Genomic DNA, 25,255 nt, shown 5'->3' with positions numbered 1-25,255 from the left:
TTGCCTCGCGGTAAATACGCCCCTGGCTGTGCTGTATTATTCCCCACTGCGCTGCACATACCATATTCCACACTGCCTCATTGTGTACACTGTGCTATACATTTGCTATTCCACAATACTTAATTCTGTATGCTGTGCTGTACATACAAGTGGCATGTGAGAGAGAATTGGTAAAGGCCAAATGCAGGCTGAACCATCTGTTGAAGGGTTTGCCACCCAGACTGAGAGTGAGTCCCTAGTCCTTCCCTGAGTAATATACCTAACATATCAAACAATCTTTCTTCATGAATTTAGGCAAAATGTATTCTTCTGCTACATTTCTTTGGTAAACAAACAAACAAACAAAAAAGCCAGTCTGAACAAATGTTATGTTTCTCCCATTTAAATAACTTCTCTCATACCCTTTTAATTCACCTGAGTTCACAGTCACTTCTACCTCAGCAATGCCTGCAGAAGTGGTGACTTGTGAACCTCTGCACCTTTGCAGCTGTTAAAGGAGAATTATGAGGCGAGTGATTTTCACTCAGCCTCATAATCTGAGCCGACCTGTGACAAACTGTCACATGTCAGCTCAGTAGATCGGGAAGTGAGCGAACACATACCTGTAGCTGTTGCTCGCGGTATACTGAACTTTGGGTCACGGGAGGAGGCTAGTTTGGGTTCTCCCGTGACCCTTAGGAGAACTATGGGGAAAAGCCCTGACCCCATAGTTCTCCTTTAATTTCCACCACCTCATGTGACATGAAAGCCCAGTAAAAGCTTTTTTTTTTTTGGACAGAGCACAGTGATCAGGACCTCCAGTAATCCCCTTGCAGTGCTCCAATCAACTCTCCATAAGTGTTTTTTAATGGCTTCAGCAAAGCTGATTTAGACCTCATTCCACATAGGCGTATTGGAAACATCAAATGGCACCCCAAACGCGTCTGGGCAAACACGTTTTTTCCTGCACGTTCAAACGCACACAAATTTTGGGGGAAAATGTTGCATCATTTGCTACATGCGCGACTTTACCCACGTTTGGTTTGCTTTCCGCACACATTGAAATCAATGGAGATGCATGACAAATGCAGAAAACAAATGCATGCAAGCACATGGGATTGCATGCCACTGCGACCTGCTTCGCCTAAGTGGGCTGGAAACGGTGTAACTGCTTTAAAAAACTGTTCTTATGCAAGCTGAAGCTCATATGTACAAGACCTTACTGTACTACTAGGTCATATAGTAAGTCGTAAATTGGCCATATATTATTAGATTTTCTCCGATTAGCTTGCAGGCTGAAGGGATTAAAATCTTCAGATTTCCCCTTCCACACTATGTAGCATAGATAGGGGAATCCCCCCATAACACACGTTATTGGCTGCAGTCATTGTTCGGCCGATAATTTTCAGGCCAGATCCTTCGATTTTTGGATTGAAGGATGTCAGCAGGGAGGCTGCAACAGGTCGGTCCATCAGCTTCACAGGGAACTACGAAAGATTTGTCTCTAACGTTTTTTATGCCTTGCCTTAGACTATCACCCAATAAACAGAGAATCTTTTGTGCTTTGTGACCTTCTGATTACTTATAGATCTAAATGTTAGGAGAAGTGTATAATTTTCATACTTTTTCTTTGAAAAAAACTGTGCAAAAAATATAACAGAAAATAAGTCTGCTTACCAGCTGTACTGCCAGTATCTGCTTACAAGTATCTGCAGAATGTCTCATCACTGCAGATATGGACCTGTATGTTAATGAGATAAACATAGTTAGAAAAGAAAAGTAATGAAAGAATATAACAAAAGATTTGTCATTTTAACGTATCATCTGGTAAACCACTAAATACCTATAGATAATAAGCTACCCTTAGACATAAAATGATTATCATCGGCTTCATGGCCATTTAATAGTTCCAGACAACCTCAGCCAAGAGACCTTATGGAATTAATAGCAGTGATGCTGGCTAGAATGCTGTTGTATTCCCCATATTCAGCGAAACAAAACAAAAAACATACTGGGTAAAAAAAAAAAGAAAAAAAATATTACTTTCATACTTTAAATACACCGATTATAACCACTGGAAAAATTGCAAGCCGGTGGAGCCAGTGTGATGATTTGGGCAATTTTCTGCTGGAAAACCTTGGCCCATGCCATTCCTGTGTATGTTACTTTGACACATACCACCTACCTAAACATTGTGTCCCTCCCCTGTCACAGCAGAGAGCCGTGACAGGATCGAGAGGTGAGCGAACGCCGATATGCGTTAGCTCACTTCCCATTCTACTAAGCCGACCTGTGACAGTCTCATTGTCACAGGTCGGCTAGAACTATGAGGATGAGTAAAAAAGCACTCACCTCATAGTTCTCCTTTAAGAGTTCTACTACTGATGGCTTTGTGCCAGATATCATAGCATACTTTCCGTGGTTTAGCGGAGTCCATGCCTTGATGGGTCAAGGCTGTTTTGGTGGCAAAACGGGGACCTACTCAATATTAGGCAGTTGGTCATAATGTTATGGTTGATCAGTGTACACCGTATATGAATATATAAATAATTTACTTACAAACGCTGTGTGGAATCTATTTGTAAAGCAATCAGCAAGGCATTAAAAGTCTGCATCCTAAATACAGAGAGAGCACTGATAAAATAAACATTAAGCATAACACACATGATAACAGTTTTTGGTGAACATGAAACCCAGCCACAGGTAGCCTTTTAGAAACATTTCTGGAAACCAGTGAAAAAAATGGCATTAACCCCTTCATGACTGAGCTTGTTTTTCGTTTCTGTTCGTAAATGACTGACACACTTTTGACATTTTTGCTGTATGATTCTTCCACGTCAGTAATATACTTTCTTACAAAGTGCACCCACACATATTATATATTGTTTTTTAGAGGACAGATAGGGCTATATATTTATATCACATATGTGTGTCTAACGCCTCACTTAGGACAAATAAAATATACAAAAAGGAGGAAAAACGTTAAAAAAACACTTTTTTCCCAGTTTTGATTTGTAGTATTTTTTTTACAAAACCAGCACAGCTAAAAAAAATGCAATAAATACATTCATTTATTTGTCCCTTATTTTTTTTTTTTTTTTACACTTTTCACTTTTTTTAAACTTAAACATTTTATTTTATTTATTTAATGATATCAAGCAGTCATTGTGAATTAATCTCACTATTACTGCTTGATAAATGAATAAATTTTTGGTTATTATCCGGTTGCTTTAAACTTCAGAACAGCCGATAATAAGTTAGTGACACGGATCCAGCAGGAGTTCGGGATTCAGCTGTCACTAAAGGTTTTCTGATTGTTGCAACAACGATTAGAAAACTGAAACATTCTTCTTTCAGGAATAGATACATTATGTATCCCTGAAGGTGAAAGAAAAAAAAAAAAAAGCCAGTATAGCTTGAGAGAGATATCTCTCGATCTATACGAGCTGTCAGAATGCCGGCATGTTTGCCGGCTCTGCTGCGACTCTCAGACACCCGATCTTCAGGTATCGGGTGTCTGAAAAAGGTTAACCCTTTCATTAATGGATGCCTCTAAACTGAAGGCATCCATTAATGAATGATAATCGCTGATTCTCAGTGGTTACCAGCCCTCTAGTGCAGCAAATAACTCATCACGTACTGTGTACGTGACGAGTCATTTGGTCCCTTTGTGGCGGGACGTACAGTGTACGTCTCCCGTCACGAAGGGGTTAAAGAATCCCTTTATTAAGAACAACATGTTGCTACATAAAAACAATTAGACAGGAAACTGCCCTGAAAAATAACATACCGTGCAAGTCTGAATGTGGCTGGAGATATGGCTGCTGAAGACTCTGTTATCAGTTTTGGTTGGAGGGAAGTAATATATTACATTTTTCTTTTGGGTGTAGATGCACTTTAAGGCTATTATGTTTGTAACCATTTATAATACATTTCTTGAGATCATGCAAATGTACTACAGGTGGAAACTTTTTTTCCTAAGTCAAGGTCTTCTTAAGAGCACATGTGAGAACCGTTTTAGCACTTTATTGCAGCTCACTAATTCTTAGATGTGGTGGCAGCATATATTTACTTTTTTTTTTCCATTTATTTTCACCTGGTGATCCTACCAGTAAGTTTATTATTTTTCAATTTCCTTTTGGCCAAGCTGTCCAGCAAAAGTGACAGATAGAGGGTTGAGACAAACCATTTAACACTCACAGGGGTGCTTACAATGGTCAGCTTCTATTAATTTATGTAAAACCTTTACACGGAACCAGAAAAAAAACTGTTGCTGTAAATGCTTAAAAAGTGTTAGGTGGAGTTCAGCTTTGTTAGTTAACAACATTGTAATCTGTTAGTGCATCTAACACTACCATCTCCACAGTGTGACAATGCTGCTGTCCATGGGTTGCTCCGTTGCTCCTCCATAGGCCTAACCACTTGCTGTCCGGACCAGTTTCTTACCATTTGCACAGACATGATAAAATATACATTTTGGCTAGAAAACAGCTTAAAACCCCCAAATAATTAAATAGTTTCTGAAAGCAGAGGCCCTGTAGAATAACAAAAATGCTAGTTGCAATTTATGTCGCACGGTTTTTGAGCAAATGTATTTTTAGGAAAAAATTAACGACATTAAAATTTAGTGCACAGAAACATAACCTAATATATTTTTTTTGGTAAAATATGAAAGACGGGATCACGTCGGGTAAATAGATACCAAACATGTCAAGCCTTAAAATTGCTCTCGCCCGTGAAGCCGCAAAAACCGTCAATACCCAAAATTTCCCATAGGGAACACTTTAAACGCTTTTACCGCTCATCAGTTTAGCGTTACCAGTGATTGATCGCCCTAGAATTATTGCTCTCACTCCGACGTTCGCTGGCGATATGTAACATGTGTAGCGCAATTGTCGTTTTCTCACCTATGCATGTTTGCGTATGTGCGCGCACGTGGGGGGCGGGGGACTTTAACATTTTTTTTAGCTTTTTTTTTCTTATAGGTTACTTAAATTTTTTTTTTACACTAACTCTATTGCTATCACATAGGAGGCGAACAAGCACCCTATGTAATAGCAGATAGGGTGCGACAGGTCCTCTTCATGGAGACATAAGGGGTCACCCTGTCACCTAGAGACCCTAAAGAAGCTGAGGAAGCAGAGATCTGTTACTGTAACTAGTGACACCGGAAATTATGTAATACACACCCCTTGTTTTAAGCCGCTGTCTATAGACGTATTGCGGCCCGGAAGTGGTTAAGACAGGAAGTGTGTTACTGTTCAGATCACCAGGTGAAAACAAAGGAAAAAAGCCTTAAAAAAGAAAACTAATGTAGCCAACACATTTAATGATCTGTAAGCTGCAATGTATTACATTTTTGCTTTTGGGTTTAGATACGCTTTAATACTACAATATGTGGTTCTATATTTTTATTAAACCTAAAATTAATGTACGCTTAAAGTGACATTAACTGTGTATACACGGCCGGCCGGGAGCTTCTTGGATGTAACTGGGGGTGTATACACGTCCTGTTACTCCCACCCACTTGTGCGCGCACGAGCGGGAAAGACACAATTTAAAAACCAGCAGCGATGCCTGTCAACATACAAGCGATCCGCCGGCTATAGAGCGGGCGGATCACTTGTATGGGGTCCCGGTATGTGCGCCCCCTCCCGGGCTCTGCTGTGCCAGGTGCGAGCCCGGGACCAGCATAGTGCCTCTGTAACAGGGGATCAGAGGGAGGTCGGTTCACGATCTCCCTCCAGTTCCCTCTCTGCTGTCAGAATGCGGAAGTGGTGTATATTACATCACTTCCGCATTCTCGTGTCACTCTCCAGCTTCAGATGCTGAAGAGAAGCTGATGAAGCAGATCGGTGCTTCATCAGCTTCTTTGGGGGGTCCTAGGTGACATTAGGGGTCTTGGAGACCCCTGATGTCTCCATAAAGAGGACCTGTCACTTCTTTTGCTATCACATATAGGGGTTTCTTAGCCCCCTCTGTGATAGCAATAAAGTTAAGTGGAAAAAAAAAATAGGAAAACATTTTAAAGTTTCCCCAAATTTTTAATTAAGTTACACATAAAAAAGAATTATTTTTTTTTTAAAGTCTCCACCCCTACATACACGCATGTAAACATGCGTCAGGTGCACATACCTGCGAAAACGACCATTACGCCGCACATGTTACATATCGCTGCGAACGTCGCAGTGAGAGCAAATCATTTTAGGGCCATCAATCACTGATAACACGAAACTGATGAGCTGTAAAAGCGTCGCCAATTTTGGGTACGCTATTTTTTTTCCGATTTCGTGAGTGCGCGCAATTTTTAAGCTTGACATGTTTGGTGTCTATTTACCCGACGTGACCCCGTCTTTTATATTTTACCAAAAAAGTGGGTAATAGTTGTTGTATAACATAATGTAAAAAAAAAACGTATTTATTTCTCCTGAATATAGTAAAAAATAAAATCCCCAGTGGTGATTAAATACCACCAAAAGAAAGCTCTATCTGTCCCCAAAAAATGGTATAAAATTAATTTCAGTACAGCGTTGCATGACAGAATAAATGTCAGTCAAAGTACCGCAGCGCTGAATACTGAAAAAAGGCCTGGCCAGGAAGGGGGTCTAAACACCTGGTCTTCAAGCGGTTAAAAGGCAAAAAAAAATCCCCTCCCCCAATGTTAATGTCAGCACTTACCTTAAATTATGTCACTTAAAGGAGAACTATGGGGTCAGGGCTTTTCCCCATAGTTCTCCTTAGGGTAACGGGAGGACACAAACTAGCGTCCTCTCGTCACCCTAAGCTCAGAATACCGCGAGCTACAGCTCGCGGTATACGGAGACACCGCGGCCGGAGTGGATCCCGACATCGATGTCGAGATCCGCCCAGCTGCGTGAGTGACAGCTGGCCCTGCCTATCTAGAGGCAGAGCTAGCTGTAACCGCCCCCTCCCCCGTCCATTCCGCCAGACACCGCTGGAGGATCGGAGCGGGGAGGGGGGAATCCAGCCCCTCCCCTGTCACGGCAGAGAGCCGTGACAGGATCGAGAAGTGAACGAACCCGGTATGTGTTCGCTCACTTCCCGATCTACTGAGCCGACCTGTGACAGTCTCATTGTCACAGGTCGGCTAGAACTATGAGGTGAGTGAAAAGCACTCACCTCATAGTTCTCCTTTAATCCGATCTTCTTCTTCTTTCCTGATGTTTTCATCTGTCCCTCCAGCGGTGCGGCGGCTCTCCGATCCAGCGCTGACTCCTCTCTGATTGCTGGCACTTCTGATCCCACGGTGTCTGCATGCGGGTGCACGCGTCCATAGACTTACCCTGCGTCTCTGCTCGTCTCCCGTCAGAGAATCCGAACTGGGCATGCGCCCGCCCCAAGATGCTTTGCGGCCGCCCGAGCAGTTTTGTTTTCTCGGATGGGAGCGCGCAGCGAAAACAAGGTAGGTTTAAAGCGCTGTTAAAGTGTTTTTTTAAAAAAATAACTGTTTGCCCATATCTACTGCTTGATAGCAGTAGATATAGGCAAAAAAACGGGAGGGTTTAGAACCCCTTTAACTTTTATATACAGTATACAGGTTTACAGGCCAGAGTTCAACAGACAAGTAAATAGAGGATGCTCTAAAATGCTGTGTTTTGTAAGTTCATGATTGTGAATAGGACTTACCTTTCGAGAGCAAGTTCCTTATTGATCACAGAGCACATTTCAATATCCAGTGGGTCACGAGCCACACTTAGGCTAGAACATAAAAATGATGTAAATGTCTATGTGCATATGTTCTATTTCTCTTCTATATACATGTTTAATTTTGCTATTATACAGTATATACTTAAGAAATTGTGCAAAGCCAACATATCAGAAAAAACAAAGTGAAGCACTCCTCAACTTCCAACCAGAGGGACTTACAAAAACCCAGTTTAAATAGAACACGTTTTAAAACAGCTACGAAACACACCATTGCAAAAGCCTGGTTGGACATTCTTTAATTTAAAAATTATGGCAAAAACGAGCATATACTATGGACAAGTAAAACGAAATGAAATAAAAGGAACTGTGGATCAATCACTTTTTAACAATGGTCCTTCAACTGGTGCCGAATAGATTTATGATCTCAAGTATAGTAGGTGGTTATGTTCACAGAACGTTTTGAGAAACTCAGGAGCACCCCTCTTTTCTCTCCTTTCCCTCTACTCCTATATACATCTCTACATTCTCTTCTGATTCTTTAATTTTTTATTTTTTTTTACTTCTGTGGCTGGAATTCATTCATTAGCCATTCTGGTTCCTACATCTGGTTGGACCCCTAAATGTGTGTATGTTATCTACTCTATTTACTTGGATATGACTAAACTATACATGTATGTGCATGTCTATGATGTTTGGAACCAGTTGTGTATTTAATAATTTTATATCCTCCATTTTATGTTTCTATAACTCAGTAAAAATATTGAAATATTGAAAAAGAAATTGTGCAAAAAAAGAATAACATTTGATTTAGGGTCTTTGTTGCCTATATTTTAACGTATACATGTTAAAACATACATTGGTGAAGAAAAAAACAAAACTTACCTTACATTGAATGAGCAGTCTATATCTTCTTTGGAAAGGCCTCCTAAAGACATAACAGCACACCAAATCGTCAGTCATGATGCCAAAGTACATGCATAATAACCCTTTAGATTATAAACTCTCATGAGCAGGGTCCTCCTAGATGGAGCTGAGGAGCATAGGGAATTTCTGTGCTTTTCAGTGCCATCCAGTTGCAATAGTGACACTAGATTTTGTGTCTACCTGTCATTCCCCTCCCTACATTGAGGAGTTCTTTCCTCACTTCATGTCGCTGCGACAGCTATGAAAAAAGATAAGTGGTGAGGTAATCAATGGGACAGGTTACAGGTCAGATGTTATAACTCTTCCCCAATCTACTAAAACGTATTTAGGTCTGTTAGAGAGGTATCCATCACTTGCTCTTTTGATATGAAGTGAGGGGAAATCTTCCTAAAAGGTACACAGATGGCAGTTAAAAAAAACAGACAGAGGCTCTAACCTTTACCTGCTCTATCCAAAAAAGACTGGTTGATCGCCTATATGTGTGACACCCGGTACCGGGTGTGTGCATTGTCGGGTCTTTTCTGCCCGGGGCGCACGCGAGCAGAAAAAAAAACCCGCAGATGCAGCAGTGCCGTCCGTCCGTTTTTCTACTACGGGCGGACGGCAAGAGGTTAATAAGTACAAAATATGTAAACATAAAAAAAAAAAAATACCACAACCACACACACACGGCCGGTCAGTTATCCAAAACAAACTTTTTGAAAACTATTTCAAAAGGGAGCTCAATATATTTTTCAAATGAAAAATTGTCAAATAGATAAGCTCTTAAATATTTAGAGCACCAAACCAGGTATGTGGGATCTCAGGCTGTATGACTTTTTCCACTACTATCAACACATTTTAAATGTACTTATTTCACTCTCCTAAGAGAGAACCTGAAAAATGTTTGTACGAGCTTGGGGATAAAACCTGGCAAACTCTTGGCCAGAACCATCCTTTACAAGCATCCTATGCCTCTATCCCTACATTAAGAATCACTTGGGAAAACTAACATATTATCCACTACAAGTTGCCCAAATCTTATTTTTTTTAATATAAACTGTATAATTACATAGTTACATAGTATTTGGGGTTGAATAAAGACATAAGTCCATCAAGTCCAACCCATATAGGTCCATGTATCATCTCATTCTTAGGAATACCCCTGTATATAACGGACCGTAATATACAGGGGTATTACGGACCGTAATATACAGGGGTATTCCTAAGAATGAGATGATACATGGACCTATATGGGTTGGACTTGATGGACTTATGTCTTTATTCAACCCCAAATACTATGTACCTATGTAATTATACAGTTTATATTAAAAAAAAATAAGATTTGGGCAACTTGAGGGTCCTGAGGGACCCTCAGGAAATTGTCCAAAAGTTTCTTGAACAATTCCCCACTCTTAGCTGAAATCACTGCCGGTGGCAGTGAGTTCAAGACCCTAACCGCTCTAACTGTGAAGAACCCCCTTCGCCCCTCGTGCTAGAATTTTTTTTCCACCAATTTTAGGTGGTGGCCTCTAGTTTTTGTAATGGAGTTAATCTTAAAAAGAGTTTGTTGCCAATGTTGATGTCACCATTGAACATCTTGTACATGAAAATCATATCCCCCCTTAATCTCCTTACTTGCAACGTGAACATGTTTAAACTCAGTAGCCTTGTCTCATAGCTCTGGTCCTCCATTCCCCTAATTAGTTTGGTTGCCCTCCGCTGGACTCTCTCCAGCTCAAGGACATCTTTTCTTAGTAATGGTGACCAAAACTGGACCGCGTACTCCAGATGAGGCCGAACCAATGATCTATAAAGTGGCATAATTATAGACTTGTCTCTGCAATACATCCCCTTCTTAATACAGGACAAGACGCTACTAGCTTTTTTTTTATAGCAGCCTGGCACTGCAAGCTACCATTCAGTCTGTGGTCTACAATAACCCCCAAATCTTTTTCTATTTCTGACTCCCCTAGTGGCATACCCGTGATTGTATAGCCCATTTGTTTATTTTTTATTTCCAAAGTGCATTACTTTGCATTTATCGACATTAAACCTCATCTGCCATATTAGTGCCCACTCCCCTATTTTATCCAGGTCCTCCTGTAATGTTATACTGTCACGGTCCGTTTCTAATACCCTCCCTATTTTTGTATCGTCTGCAAACACTGAAACATGGCTATTCACTCCCTCCCCGATATCAATAATAAATAGGTTGAATAATATGGGACACAGCACAGAACCCTGAGGCTCATTACACTAGCCCAGTCTGAAAAGGCGCCATTTATAGATACTCTCTGGACACGTTCCCATAGCCAGTTCTCTATCCACGTACACACCACTTTATGTCCATAGATCTCAGCTTGTGTAGTAAGCGTTTGTGTGGTACCGTATCAAATACCTTTGAGAAATAATATACAGAGACATTGCACCAACTTAGCACCCTCTGCAATTGCCACCAAATCCTCAATGATTGGCAAAAGCTCCTGACCTGACAACCAGACACCTAGTTTTTTGTACCAGGTCGTCTGGGATGCCATAGGCAAAATACAAAAGGGCAGGCATTGTACTAGTATAGTATAGCATTTACTTCAATATGAACAAAATCGCTGAACATGAACTCACAAGTGTATAATGCAAAATTGCTTGTCTGTGGCCCAGAGATGTCCTCTGTGAGCATTCCATGGACCCTCCTGCCATCGCTAGTGGTGGGGGTTAACCACAAGACCTGCTCTGCAGAACACAGTATCAAGCAGCCAAAAAGGGGGTAGAGTTCCTCTCACTTCCAGGTCAAAGCTTCACTCCCTTATTAATGAGATACATTTTCTGGGAGAGATCCCCTTTCACAAGTTGGTTTTCTAGGTGGTTCTTAGCCCCTTTTAAGCAGTCTGGCAGGGCAGCTATTAATATATGTAATTAGCTTGATGAAATTAATTATAAATGCCTTGATGCACTATAAATATGTAAAGTTATTAAATACATAAGAAAAAAAACTGATTAATAAAAAGTAATAAAAGGGCAGATAGTGCAGTAACAAGCTTACCAAATTAATTATTTGATCTGGCTGATTGAAAAGTATAAATGTATTTTCCTCAGTGCCATGTCACTCTGGTGATTGCTGTGCTTGGCGCCCAGGACTCTCGGCCAGAGGGGCTGAGATGGTCCAGAAATTGCATAGTAGTATTACATGGAAGGAGCTGGGTTTCCAGTTCCTTCCGCATTTTCTGGAATATAACTAGAATCTGGGTTTCTGGAGATTTCTAAGTGTCTTGGGCGGGATGAAATCTCCAGTCCTGGGGCCAGGTGCAGCCAATTGCCAGGCCAGACTGTCCAGGTGGCTGGTAACAGCCCTGTTTAAAGACAGTGAACAGAGAGGAAGAGTGGTGCAGTCGGACCTGGAGAGTGGGAGACTGCCTGGCGAGGCTAAGAGGGCCTGTGGCACACGCGGTGTGTGGGCGAGGCCAGGAGGGTCGAGCCAAGACAGTGGTGTGTGGGTGTGCAGCAGGCACACGACTGCAAGCAGACTCGTTGTGCATGCTGGACGCAGGTGGAACAACCAGGGAGGCTGGGGAAGGTCGGTGACTGGCTAGAGAGAGGGACTTGCTGGATTACTGTGCTACTGTGCTGGGCTGCAGGACTGACATTCTGGGGAAGGAACTTCCCCAGGTTTGGGACTTTTCACTTGAATGTGTTAAATTGTCTGAACTCTTTTTATTACACATTGCTAATGTATGTAATGTAAAGATCCAGTATGTTTCCATTCATGCAGTATTCACAAAACCTTGGGATCTATTGGTTCTCCCCACAAAAGCAAAAAACAAAAAGGGACATATCAAATAAATTACATAATCAGCAGAACAATCAAAACTTTCATAATTACTTATTGCCCTGTTCAGTTTCAAATGCCACTTTATGCAATGACACATGTCCTTATATCTCAATCTGTCTGCTGAATCAGCAGAATCCACAGACAGCTTAACTCTTCAAAAATACACTTTACAAAGTACAGTACAGAGGATGGTTATCCAGTCTTTAGTATTGTAAATAAGTTGTAAGAAGATGACTTCCCCAAGCCCTCTGCTACAAAATTTAATTAACTATGGAAACATGAAAGAGCAGAGAAGGTCTAGCTAGGACTATACCAACTAGCACTAAACAGGAGGGGGAACATACCAAGGGAACAAATAAACTAGTTGCTGTGGCATCACACTCCCCCCTAGGTGTCAGTAAATACCCTTACACTGATAATATAACACAATACATAGCAACAGCAGTAAACAATTATATGGGACACAACATGCCCTGTCTATCATTAAAAAAAACTTTGTGCCATGTTTAATATATTTACAGGTTAGGCTATTCTTTTTTTTCTTACTCTGGTAAAGCCCTTTTAGCTAAAAATAAAATCTTAAATAACAGGTCCCTTCATTATTAAAATAGGTTAAAGACCACCTAAGAAACTAGGTTTGAGAAATCCCTCCCTGAAACACACCACCACCTGAGAGTCTCAGGTGGGCTGTTCAGGATCTATGGTGTGCTGTGCAGGATCTGTGGTGGGCTCTGCAGGGACTGTGGTGAGCCCTGCAGTGTCTATGGTGGGCTCTGAAGAGTCTGAGGTTAGCTATGCAGAATCTGTGGTGGGCTTTGCAGGGTCTCATGTTGGCTATGCAAGATCTATGGTGGGCCCTGCAGGTTCTCAGAATGGCTTTGCAGCCTGAGACCCTGCAGAGTCTACCAGAGATCAATCATAGCCCACCTAAGACCTTGCAGAGCCCACCATAGATCCTGCAAAGCCCACCTGAGACCCCAGGTTCCCTGCTAGGCCAATAGGGCAACCTGTCAGAAGCTCGATACAGCATGTGTGCTGTATCCAGTGAATGAAAGGTTACGCAAAAAGCCTTAAACAGGAAGAGGTGAAGGTACCGGATACTCCTATTGACGTGCATGTATTTTTCCTGCAAAACACTAATAAAAATGAATTATACTACAAAGGTACTTCCTTAAAAACCAGAAAACGTACTTCTGGCAACTCCCTTTTGCAAGCCACCAGTCCCCATTCATTGCCTTTTGAGATGGGTATTCCAGCAATATTCTTATGCTATATAAGAAGCCAGTATCTGCAGATACAAAGAAACGGTTCCATTTTGCAGAGCTGTACAGCGATGGAGTATCCCCATTTGGTCTTGCATAAGAGCAGAGTTTTGGCGATTAGTCAGGATAAGAAAGATCTCTTATGCCCCAATAAAGAGCATATGAGTAATGTTATATTTGGGACACTCACCAGATTTGGCTCATACTGAGAACGGTTACACTCCTTGTTTGACTAGACACTGCAATATTCTTATGCTATATAAAGAAGCTAGTAAAGATAGTGGGCCCACAACCTCCTAACAGCAAAGCAAGCCTCAAACCTATAGGTTATGCTGGTATATAGCAATTTCGCACTGTCCCCAAAAAATCCTAGGACAACTGGTCATCCAGGAACATACAAGGGTCAATCAAAAAGGAATGCCTCCATATCTGTAATTTGGGATCTATTAGAGACTCTATGGCGGGCTGTGCAGGGTCACTCAGGTGGGCTGTGTGGGATATCAGGTGGGCTCTGCAAGGCCATAACTAGAAATCACAGGGCCCCATACAAAATTTTGCTATGGGGCCCTGTGATTTCTAGTTAAGCCCCTGCTTGTAGGCCAAGCGAGAGTAGTTTTTTTAGGAGCAGCAGGTGGTCAACATTGTCAAAAACAGCAGAAAGGTCTAATAGCAAGGGTAAGGAGTAGTGGCCATTGTTTTTAGCAGTTAGTAAGTCATTAGTGAGTTTGAAGAGGGTGGTTTCAGTGAAGTGTTGAGGGCGAACGCCGGACTGTAAGGGGTCGAGGAGGTGGTGGCTCAGGCGGTGGCAGATAAGGCGCTCTAGGAGTTTGGAGGTGAATGGGAGTAAGGACATTGGTCTGAGATTGTTAAGGTTGGTAGGGTCCAATTCGAGTTTTTTGGGGTGACTAGCGCATGTTTTAGAGGGGAGGGAAAGACTGAAAATGTGAGTAAGAGTGTAGGATAGAGCAAGATTAATAATGGAAGGTGACTTGACAGTGGAGATCTCTTCCAAAATTGTATCCATTTTGTTGTTTAAAAGAATGGCAATGTCCTGGGCAGTGAGTGAGCTAGTGGGTGGAGGCAGTGGGAGACATAGTAGAGCGTTAAAAATAGAAGAGTTGAAGAAGTCTGGATGAGAGTGTGTTATTGAGAGTTGGGGGGGGGCTTTTATATTTTAGGAAGGCAGCTTTATACAGGGTGAAGTCTTGAAGAGACCTAGTTTTCCACCACAGTTGCTCAAGAGCGTGGTTATGTCTTTTTTCTTCTGTTTGCCACGGTTGTAGTGGACACGGCCTAAGCCTGCGGCCTGCGTGTAGTGAGGGGAGCAAGTGTGTTTAGGGAGGATGCGAGCGAGCTGTTGAAGACAGTAGTAGCCAGGTCAGGGCAGGACAGGACAGGGGTGAGATTTTGTCCTAGAGGTAGTCAGTAGCAGAGTAGAGAAGGGTTGAAGTGGCGATGGTTTAACCAGGGTGACAGTATGCTGTTTAAGGGGATTTAGGGTTGGGGACAGGGCGAGTGTGAAGGCGTGCATAGGTGAGAGAACACAAGATCTAGTATGTTGCCATCAGAGTGAGTGAGAGTATGTACCCATTGTGTTAGATAAAAAGAAGCGGTTAGGTTGAGAAATTGAGTGGAAGCCAGGGTGTTAATGTTAGTAACAAGGTCAAAGTCACCAAGAATGATATTAGCGCAACTCTTTATCAAACCTAAACATTTTGTAAAAAATGCACTTAAGTTAAATTTAGTGCCCCAAAACACAATATAATACCCATTTTTTTTCTAAAATATAAAAGATGAGATTACAACAACAAGTAAATAGATACCCAACATGCCCAGGTAAAAATTGTGTGCATCTGTGTAACTGCGACAAAATTCAGTACCCCACAAATTCCATAGACAACGTTTTAGGAGCCCCTACAGGTCATCAGTTTAGAGATGCGCATATATATTGGCCCTAGAATTATTGCTGTTATGCTGGTGTGTGCAGTGATACCAAACATGTGTAGGACGATCAACATTTTCGTACGTTGGTGCAGCTGACGCGTTTAGGCAAATACGCGTGTGCTCCTGGGGGCAGGGACGTTACATGTTTAAATTATTTTTTTTACATTTATTTAAATGAATATTTATATACTCTTTTAAACTTTAATTGCAATCACAAAGGGGGCTTACAAGCCCCCCATGTGATCGGTGGTGACAGGTACTCTTTAAGGTGATACTGGAGGTCCAAAAGACCCCTAGTGTCACCTTTCCAGTTTAAATAAGCTATTGAAGTGCAGATCACACTTCAATAGCTTATTGTTCGGCTTCAGGAGCCAAGCAATGACAGCTCATGGACCGGAAGTGATGCAATCCGCGTCGCTCCCAGTCCTGAATAACGCTCTCCTTCCCAGTATTCCGCCGACACCTAAGATACCGGTCCAATGGGCCACTTTGTGCCATCTACTGATAACAGGGGGAACCCCCCTGTGAATTGGCTGTTAGATCGGCAACTATCTGGGATATGGTCTGCGCTATATGCTGGTGGGCAGACACACAGATCGCTAACAGCCTTTGAACTCATGCTAGTCTCTAAAGAAAGGACTCGCCACACGATCTCAGCTGTTTATGGGATGTTGAGAGATGTTCTCCATCAGGTGCCGCTGGGCTCGCAGTCTCATTGGCACGCTGACATGTTGGAGGCAGATTGGGCCACCATATATTACTACACGCACAAATCATCTGTTTCCTCATATGCACAAGAAAAGAATTATAAAATTGTTACTAGGTGGTACAGAGACCTGGTCTCCATACACCGGATTTTCCCTTCTTCTCCGGAGACGTGCTGGTGCTGCAATGAGGTAAGAGGCACATACCTACACATTTGGTGGACATGTCCCTTAGTTCTCTCATTCTGGCAGAAGGTCTTTATGATTTATAATCGCTTATACGGGGACACCTTGCCACCCACGCCTACTATAGCCTTACTGTCACTCCTACCGGGATCCCGGAAATCCCAAAAATCGATGATACTTAGGCACCTCCTGTCTGCTGCTCGACAGGTGATCCCCCATGTACTGGAAAACGACAACTACCCCACCCCTCTCCAAATGGGTTAGCCTAGTTAATGATGTGATGCACATGGAGGAACTCCTGGCAACAGATAATGACACTTTCCCCAAATTCATATCGCAATGGAGTGTATGGATACATTTCTCCGCCTCGGCCGACCTCCAGTCCCTCCTCTAATCTCAATCTCCTGCTAGAAGATTCCTCTTACCTCCTGTATGCTATTCTCCTCCTTCTACTCCTTACTCCCTGCTTTCCGTCTGTTTGTTTAATGCTTCTCTAATATAAATGCAAGATCAGACGGTTCACGAGAAGACTGTATTGTATGCTAATAATGTGGATAACTCCAAACCTCGCAGGCTCGGACAGACCTGTAGTGTGCTACTGGAAGTGTTTGTTCATAATGTTGTTCTCAGTTCTCGCACATGTTCTGTTAGACTTTGTTTTTTTTTTACTTTATGCAACTTAACCAACTGCAGCGAGTCAGGCACTAGACGGATGTCACCGCCATGCCACAGAGTTTTCCCTCATATTGTTTCCCAATAATGTGACTTATGTTGCTTGAGTTATGATGTGGATTGTCTAAATCACCTTTTACAAAAGTTAATAAAAACTAATTCAACACTAAGATACGGGTCCTGGGCCCGCAGGAGGGGCAGCGGAGCCCAGGAAACACTGCAGGGGTGTCGGGCTGGGGGAGCAGACACTTTACCGGCCAGTAGAAGCGATCTGGCAGCAGCTGAGCCGCCAGAATCGCTTCTATTGTAAAGCCGACAGCCGGTTCTACAAATATAAACAGAGTCCCAGCGGCTTTCTGTTTAAACGGACCTATGTATGTTACTGGTCGCTAAGGGGTTAACATAGACATTTCAAAAGTGCCTATGTCTCCTAACAAAGGTACTTTTTGACTTTTCTTCCCCCTCCCCCCTTTTGGTCATTTGCCGTCCACTGCTACCCCTTATTCCCCCATTCTTCTCTTGGCTGGTTTCTTTGACCTTTTTCTTTTCTGCTCACCTATATGCTTCCTTTCCGCTCATGTTACCAGTTGTTCTTTTCCTTATTTTCTTTAAGCCACCTAGCTTTTTTCTTGGTGAATGCTACTTTTGTCCGAGTTATATAGCCAGACTTTCTATGCAGCATTTTTTATTTCACTATGGAACATCCCACCATTAGTTGAAAGTGCCCTGGTGGGTTTCGCTTCCTTGCTTTGTTTATACTTATTGGATGCTGTTTCTATGACTGGCTTCTTTATTTCTCACATAACAGGTCTGTTATATTTCTTGATCATACAGTACAGGACACAGGCAATTCATAGACAACTGGGTAATATGCAGGTATCATCAGGTGATTGAAAATGTGACATCCCACTCCAGGAAATCCTGAGTGTCCTTAGGTGATGGACATATTTATTTCTCTCTTGAAAGAATGCATTTAGTCTTGCCTTACAATGTCTTCAATCAAGTTTCTTTGACTGCACATGGTCACGTGGGCAAAAGGTGCAGTTTTCAGATCAACACCCCATGGCAGGAGCTTTGGGGGCTGTACCTGGACCCTGCAAGCACAACTTCAGAAGATGCAGGGCCTGGATCCTATGTGGGCACCCACTTTGTGACATTTGTGCAGTGTGTTGGCTTAGCTGCAGGGTGCGATACAAGTCCAGGGTAGTGGTGTAACCCCCGTCCCTGAAGACCCCCTCCTGGAGCGAAGCTGAGGTGCATGTGGGGGTCCCCCCTCCTGTCCTCGAGGATGGTTGTGCACCTCCTTTTAAGTTTTTCAAAAATTGCTTTACTCTGCTCTGAGAGGTGTTTCCCATGCAAAAACTGATAGGTTTGTGGCCTCCTGGAGCCAGAAAATGTGTCTGCTGTGATGGTTCTGTTGAGATCCTCAGCAGCCATATTGGGACTCACTAGGCTGTCCGAACATGCGCAGTACAGGTTGGAGTGGCCATCTTGCTAAGCCCTGTAGGATTTTCTAGTCTGGAAATGCCTATTGGAGGATTCTACAGCCAGTGGCCATCTTGAAAGTAGGCATGGATCATGTGCTGGAGCTGGAAGCACATGTTTTTTGGAATCCATTTCCATCAGCAAGCAGAGTAGGTTTCTGAGGTGCAAGGACCACTCTGACCACTACAGGGACCCTTGTTTAACCCTTGGTGCTGATATTGTGAGTACCCAGTACCCATTTGGGGCTCTCACCATGGCAGGCTAAAAATGCAAGGGGACTGAGGGCACAGGGATTACGGTCTCTGCAGCTGTTAGGGCATGGGAGTAATTTCTATCCCTTCTCATGGGGACGTGTACCTGGTGGTCTGTCTGATATCCAACCACTGGGCTCCCTGCCCTCCTCTAATGTCTCAGTCACCCCATCAGGGGTACAGTACATCATGCCTTAGCAAAGAGAGCTTTGCAGCCACTGTATCTGTTTTATGGGTAAGTTGCTCACCTTGAGGCCCTGTGCGCATGGACCACCTGCATTAAACAAAGGAAGAGTTATCTGGGAAGTTTAAATCCGTTTACATGTGTTCAATTGTGTTTAGCTGCATAAAACCAGGCTAAATGGTCATGGGAAGCAGAAAATTCTTCTGGATCTTATTGCCAAATTTCCCCCATGTACATCTGGAAATTAGATCTAGGCGCATATGGACTCATGTATTTTCATTGTTGTGTGCATGGGGCCTAATAGGTGAGGCTATTGTGTCTTGTAAGTTATAATAATATACCTTTGTAGAGGTGCATACCCAAACTGATCTGGATGTATAATGTATTGTCACCAGTCCTCTTACAAAAGATGCATGACACCATTGAGGCGCTTTGAGAATTGATGTCAGAGAATGGCAAGCATTGACACTGCTTGCACAGGATCTTCCCAGGATCACTAGTATGGGTAAAATTGAGAAGTGACTTGTTAAGACATTTTCCACATATGCCTTAGTGCTGGATGTTCTTTTCGAAGACTGGCAAATTTCTAAGAAAATATTACTCCCCCAAAAATTTTTTTAGGCAGTAATACCCCTTGGAGGAGTGTTCCTCAGGGATTGGGTTGTGCCTTAATAGAACTCTCTCTGTTCCAGTGGCCTTTAAAGACACAGTGGATTAGCACTTTTGAAGCCTGTTGAAGGCTCCCTTTGTCCTGCTTAGACCTACCCTGCAGTCATCTGTGACTTTGAAGAGTGTAAGACTCTAGAAGTCTGGGCAAAGCAGATGGTGCAGGATCCTAGCTCCATTCTAATGGTGCTAATCTTTTGGGGTGCCTGGATTTGTTACCAGGAGCGTTGTGCTTTTGCATGGATGGTTTGGCAGACTAGATTTGCGATAAGGGTTTTGAGACTGATGGTTATTTCTTCAAGGCAGTTCTTTATGCTCAGTTCCATTCCAGACCGCTACAACTGTGGAATCTGGCAGAGTGGGACAAGCAGACTCCTTCTCTAGACTGCCCCATGCATCAGTCATCTGATCTCACTATCGTGGTGGATTTCCAGACTGAGCATCAAGCTGGACAGGTTTGTACCCCGGTCCAGGGACCCGAGAGCATTCACAATGGAGGTGCCGGTAGCTCCATGGGATCAGTTCTCCCTGCTTTATATCTTCTCTCCAAGGTGTATTAAGCATCAGGGATTGTTGATCCAAGGTATATCCGATTGCTTTATGGGATCAGGAAGGATTTATTTTCTCCTGTTGGAGCAAATTGAACCATGCTTTATAGGTTTTTCGCCTTCCTCTGGATCAACAGTGGGTAATTGTGGGCATAGTGTTCTGTTTAGACTTTTTTTTTCATATATCTATGGGTTGAACTTGATGGACATGTGTCTTTTTTCAACCTGATTAACTATGAAGATTCTTTCTCATTATCTCAGTAGAATCGCGTTGGAAGGCTTTCCTGTGATCCATATTCCTCCAAACTCTCCTTCTGGCCCAGAAGAGGGTGGCAGGTTGACATACTTGGGATGCTCACGGACACTCTATGGCCACTTTTAGACTGACTTGTTTCTCAAGAAGCCTTGTTAGCCTGGTGGGACCAGTTAAGCTGACCAAACAATTTTTGGATTATCTGCAGATTTTCTATGGTCAGATGGAAAAAGTGAAACAGATTCCTCCATCTACGCTAAACTGTGTGGATGGAGGAATCTCCCACTGGGCCAAGCTTCAGTATCTTGTTTGTCGGCCCCGCTGGCTCTCAAAATACCTGGACAATCTGATTGGATGCAGGCATGTACAGGTATTTTGAGAGCCAGTGGGGCCAACTTACAAGATACCGAGGCTCGGCCCTGCAGGCTGCTATCAGAGTTGGGTTTTCCCTTGCTTTTATCTGTTATGGGCCTGATGGCATTTGATTTTCTGTGTACCTACCCCTCAGTCCTGTACTATATGATCAAGAAAGAAGGATTTTTGACTTAGCAGTAAATTCTGTTTTTTGGAGTACAGTACTCAGCACCCTTCCCTCTATATTCTCTATTACTTGCTAAAAAACTGAGAATTTCCTGGAGTGGAAGGGGTTATACGAGGTCATTGCTCTGGCCAGTGTCCAATCACCTGATGATACCTGCATATTATCCAGTTGTCTATGAATTGCCTGTGTCCTGTATTGTACTCCAATAAATGTACTTTTACTTGTAAGTTTGGTTCACCACTGTGACTGATATTGTATACACAGTTACTGTTAATAAAAATGTATTGAAAAGAAAAAAAGTTTCAAAATAAAGGTTAAATAAAATAGCAATAAAGAAAAATAACTAAAAGAGAGAGAAGGTAAAGCAGAAGTTAATTAGGGGGTATTATGGTAAACTAACAGGCATAATTATAAAACAGTTAGACTTCCCCCAAACATTCAATACTAGTGAATCAATGTAATTTAAAACACAAACACATGCACCAGGAAGATTCACCTGCAGTGAATGTTTGGTAGATGTCAAATTGCCTGCTTAATAAATATGCCCCTAAAGGTTACTACTAAGGTGTTAAATAAGAACACACTTTATAAAAAAAAAAAACTTTTTGTTGTTGTTCTTCTTACCTCTCAGATAACTTTACCTGATCATATGCAGATCAATTGTCACTCCTTTTGATGTGCAGGTGAATGGAACAGAGTGAATAAAAAGTAACAAATAATGTTACTTTGCATCTCCTATTGTCGAGGCCGAACAGGGTTTATAAATACTGTTCAGGAGATACCTTTTTTTACTTTTCAATCATTTTATTGAATTTTAACAGGAGAAACAATACACGAGGCACTTCTGATAATGCTATCACAATGCAGTGCTATCACAATGCAGTCAAAGCAGAACACAGCAGGTATGTATAACAAAATTGAATGATACAACGTTCACTACAGACCCTTCTAATTAAATTAGCAAAAATCGCAGTGGACTACAGAAACCATACTGTGGAAAGGAACAAGGCTAATAGGGCAAATAGAAGAAAAATGCAGAACAAATTAACAGGAACGTGGGAAAAAGATAGAAGCAGAAGAGAGAGAGGGAAAAAAAAAAAGGTGGGTGGTGGAGAGAGGGCGTTGGAAACAGGGAATAAAAAGCAGGAGGAGGTAATGGAAGAAGAAAGATGAGGGAACCTGGGATGGATATGACTCGGAAGTCACAAGCGGTTTCTAGTCACAAGGGGAAAATCCCTGCTCACAAGCAGTGAGCAAGGATGAGTCAAACTCAGAGGACATGTAGTTATCACTCCAGGGCTTCCAAACCTTATGAAATTTTACCACAGAATATTGTAAAAGCGTTATGTTCACGGTGTACCAGGAAACTTTCTGTTTTACATGTTGCGCCATGCCTTGGCTAAATTCTGCATCGCAGCAATAAATATTAAAGAAGCTTAAATTGAAACTTAGTACAGCCCTCAGGTTTCAGGAGAGCTTCTCAGGGTTCCTTTTCTAAGGCTCCTCCCCATAATCATATATACTAATTGATAAACCCCCACCCAGAACGAAGATACCTTTTTTTTCTTCAAAAGCAGTGGCTGTAATGGAGGTTGTATAGCACAACTCCTGTCACTGCAGCAGCTGACAATCATAGGCAAATTAATCAGGAGGACAGGGTATGCACTACGTACTTCAATAAGACCACACACACAATGCCCGCAAGTACTTATTATAATAATACAGGAATAATATAGCACCAACAGTTTGTGCAGCACATGTATTCTCTTTAACATAGGTTTTTCATCAGGTAGTGGGTGTCATCTCAACTTAGTGGGAAGAAAAACAAAATGCCTGGATATGAAAGAGCAACTGAAGCCAAAATTGATTAGAACAGGAATAGATGGGAAATCTTCCAATGGGGACACTTGTTCTGGTGACCATGCTGAATACCAGAGATATCCCTATCTTTGGAGTGAAATTGCATGCATTGTTCAGATGGCATCCCCTTTAGGCAGCACATACAAATAGCCACACCCATAATGCCTACTGTTTTTTCTAGGAATGGTGGAAACCCTAGGTCCAGGCTCCTATAAATTTGAACAGTTCTTATGGCAAGTGGAGTGCCTGTGTAAACAATGGTATATCTGTATGTGAGTACCAAGGTTTAAGGATTTACTTCCATAGCAGCATGTATATCATCAATATCAAGAGAATAATTCTGTATCTGTACTTAGGCACTTTAATTCTTAACCACTTGCCGTCCGCCATTTTTTTTCTGCTTGCGCGCGCCCCTGGCGGGCATGCACGGGCAGAAAAGACCCGACCAATGCAAACACCTGTTACCGGGTGTTTCACATATAGCCGATCAGCGGCTCCATAGCCCACCGATCGTCTATATATGCTCGTTTCCAGTACCCCCCGGTGTAAAAAATAAAAACCCCAGTGGTGAATAAATACCACCAAAAGAAAGCTCTATCTGTCCTCAAAAAAGGGTATAAAATTCATTTCAGTACAGCGTTGCATGACGGAATAAATGTCAGTCAAAGTACCGCAGCGCTGAATACTGAAAAATGGCCTGGATGGGAAGGGGGTTTAACACCGCGGATGTCAACTGGTTAATGTATACATATACTACAATCAGAACCACGCAAAAGAAAACGCAATACTAACGTGTTATGAGATCAGTCTTCATATCTTTTAACTGTTGTTGCATTTGTTTTTTAAACCTGTGTAAAAAAAAAAGCAAAAGGTACTACTCAAATCATTTAATGTCACATTTATGGTGGATTATTCACTTGTGCTAGCATTAAAAATAAATATACTGTATAAGAGGGATGCACCGATACCGGTTTTTCGGTATAGAGTACTGATATTTTTTTTCCGGTACTCACCAAAATGGAATATAGATACCAGCTTCCTGGTGTACCGTGGGCCCAGCTTCCTGATTGCCTGGGAAGCCGGTGTTCTATTGAAAGAGCACAGGCGTCTTGTTCCGAGGCAGCCTGGCTTCATGACCAATCAGGAAGCCGGGCGGCATGTCATGACCCACCTCCCGGCTTGCTGATTGGTCAGGAAGCCAGGCTGTTTAGCAACAAGTGACAGCTAACTCCGCTCAATTGTTTTTTTTTCTTTTAAAAAAACCTTTTTTTTTTAAATTTTCAATTTACTTACATTTTACAATTATTTTTTCAAATTATAATTATTTTTTTTAAACTATTCTCATTAATTAGCTATTTTGCTCAGTACCACGGAGGTACTGAGCAGAATAGCAGAGCAGACTGCTGCTCAGCAGCGTTCGGCTATTCACTCCTATGAGAATGCAATTGTTTCTTGTAATTTGGAGGAGGTGCAAATCATTTTGTCCAGTCCATTTTTAGAGTTTTGCATGGAATGTGTCAGATTTGGCTTTTTTTTTCCTCCACTTTTTTGTGTCATACAAATACAAACAAAAGAAATAAACAGCTGCAATGTTCCTTAGGGATAGCCATGTACTAACTAGTTACCTACGGTTGCTTTTAAATAAAAGTTACCAAATGAGTTGCATGAAGGCTTTTGGTCCCTTGGTGACTTCTGGGGAACCTTCAAAGCTTCCTTGAGTATTAGGGAGGCAGCTCTTCAAACATTCGACACTTGCATTGTGAAGCTGTACAAGTATTTCAGGCATACGATCCCTGTAAACATATACATTTAAGACATGCACTCTCTGGATGCATTATTTAGATCATCATTAGCTATAATATACATACATATATATATATGCCACAACACTGGAAATTTACAACAAAATCTTTTATTCTTCATCTCATTTCTTGCTGTGTCTAAGGGCCTGTTAAAGGAGAACTTTGGGGTTAAGTCTTTTCCCCATAGTTCTCCTTAGGGTAACGGGAGGACACAAACTAGCGTCCTCCCGTCACCCTAGGCTCAGTATACCGCGAGCTGTAGCTCGCGGTATGCGGAGACGCCGCAGTATACCACGAGCTGCTGCTCGCGTTATACTGAGACGCCGCAGTATACCGCGAGCTGCTGCTCGCGGTATACTGAGACGCCGCAGCTGAAGCGGATCCTGACAATTATGTCTGGATCCGCCCAGCTGCGTGACTGACAGCTGGCTCTGCCTATCTAGAGGCAGAGCCAGCTGTACCCGCCCCCGTCCGATTCACCAGTCAGCGCTGGCGGATCGGAGCGGGGAGGGCGAAAT

General features: G+C 42.4%; 1 protein-coding gene across 1 annotated transcript in view; it reads right to left on the bottom strand.

The window, feature by feature from the left end:
* The window catches only part of LOC108792740 (centromere protein H-like), a 51,003-nt gene that overhangs the window by 22,556 nt on the left and 3,192 nt on the right, over positions 1-25,255 (bottom strand). Inside the window, exons 2-7 of the mRNA XM_018563582.1 lie at positions 24,588-24,728; positions 23,728-23,783; positions 8,530-8,572; positions 7,627-7,698; positions 2,539-2,595; positions 1,657-1,720 (exon numbers count right to left, since the gene is read on the bottom strand). Of these exons, the coding sequence (XP_018419084.1) occupies positions 1,657-1,720; positions 2,539-2,595; positions 7,627-7,698; positions 8,530-8,572; positions 23,728-23,783; positions 24,588-24,728 (433 nt within the window). The remainder of the gene's footprint in view (positions 1-1,656; positions 1,721-2,538; positions 2,596-7,626; positions 7,699-8,529; positions 8,573-23,727; positions 23,784-24,587; positions 24,729-25,255) is intronic.

The sequence above is a fragment of the Nanorana parkeri genome, unplaced genomic scaffold (genome assembly GCF_000935625.1).
Source record: "Nanorana parkeri isolate BGI_ZX_2015 unplaced genomic scaffold, ASM93562v1 scaffold677, whole genome shotgun sequence".
Classification (NCBI taxonomy): domain Eukaryota; kingdom Metazoa; phylum Chordata; class Amphibia; order Anura; family Dicroglossidae; genus Nanorana; species Nanorana parkeri.
This window is presented reverse-complemented; position numbering and strand designations above follow the sequence as displayed.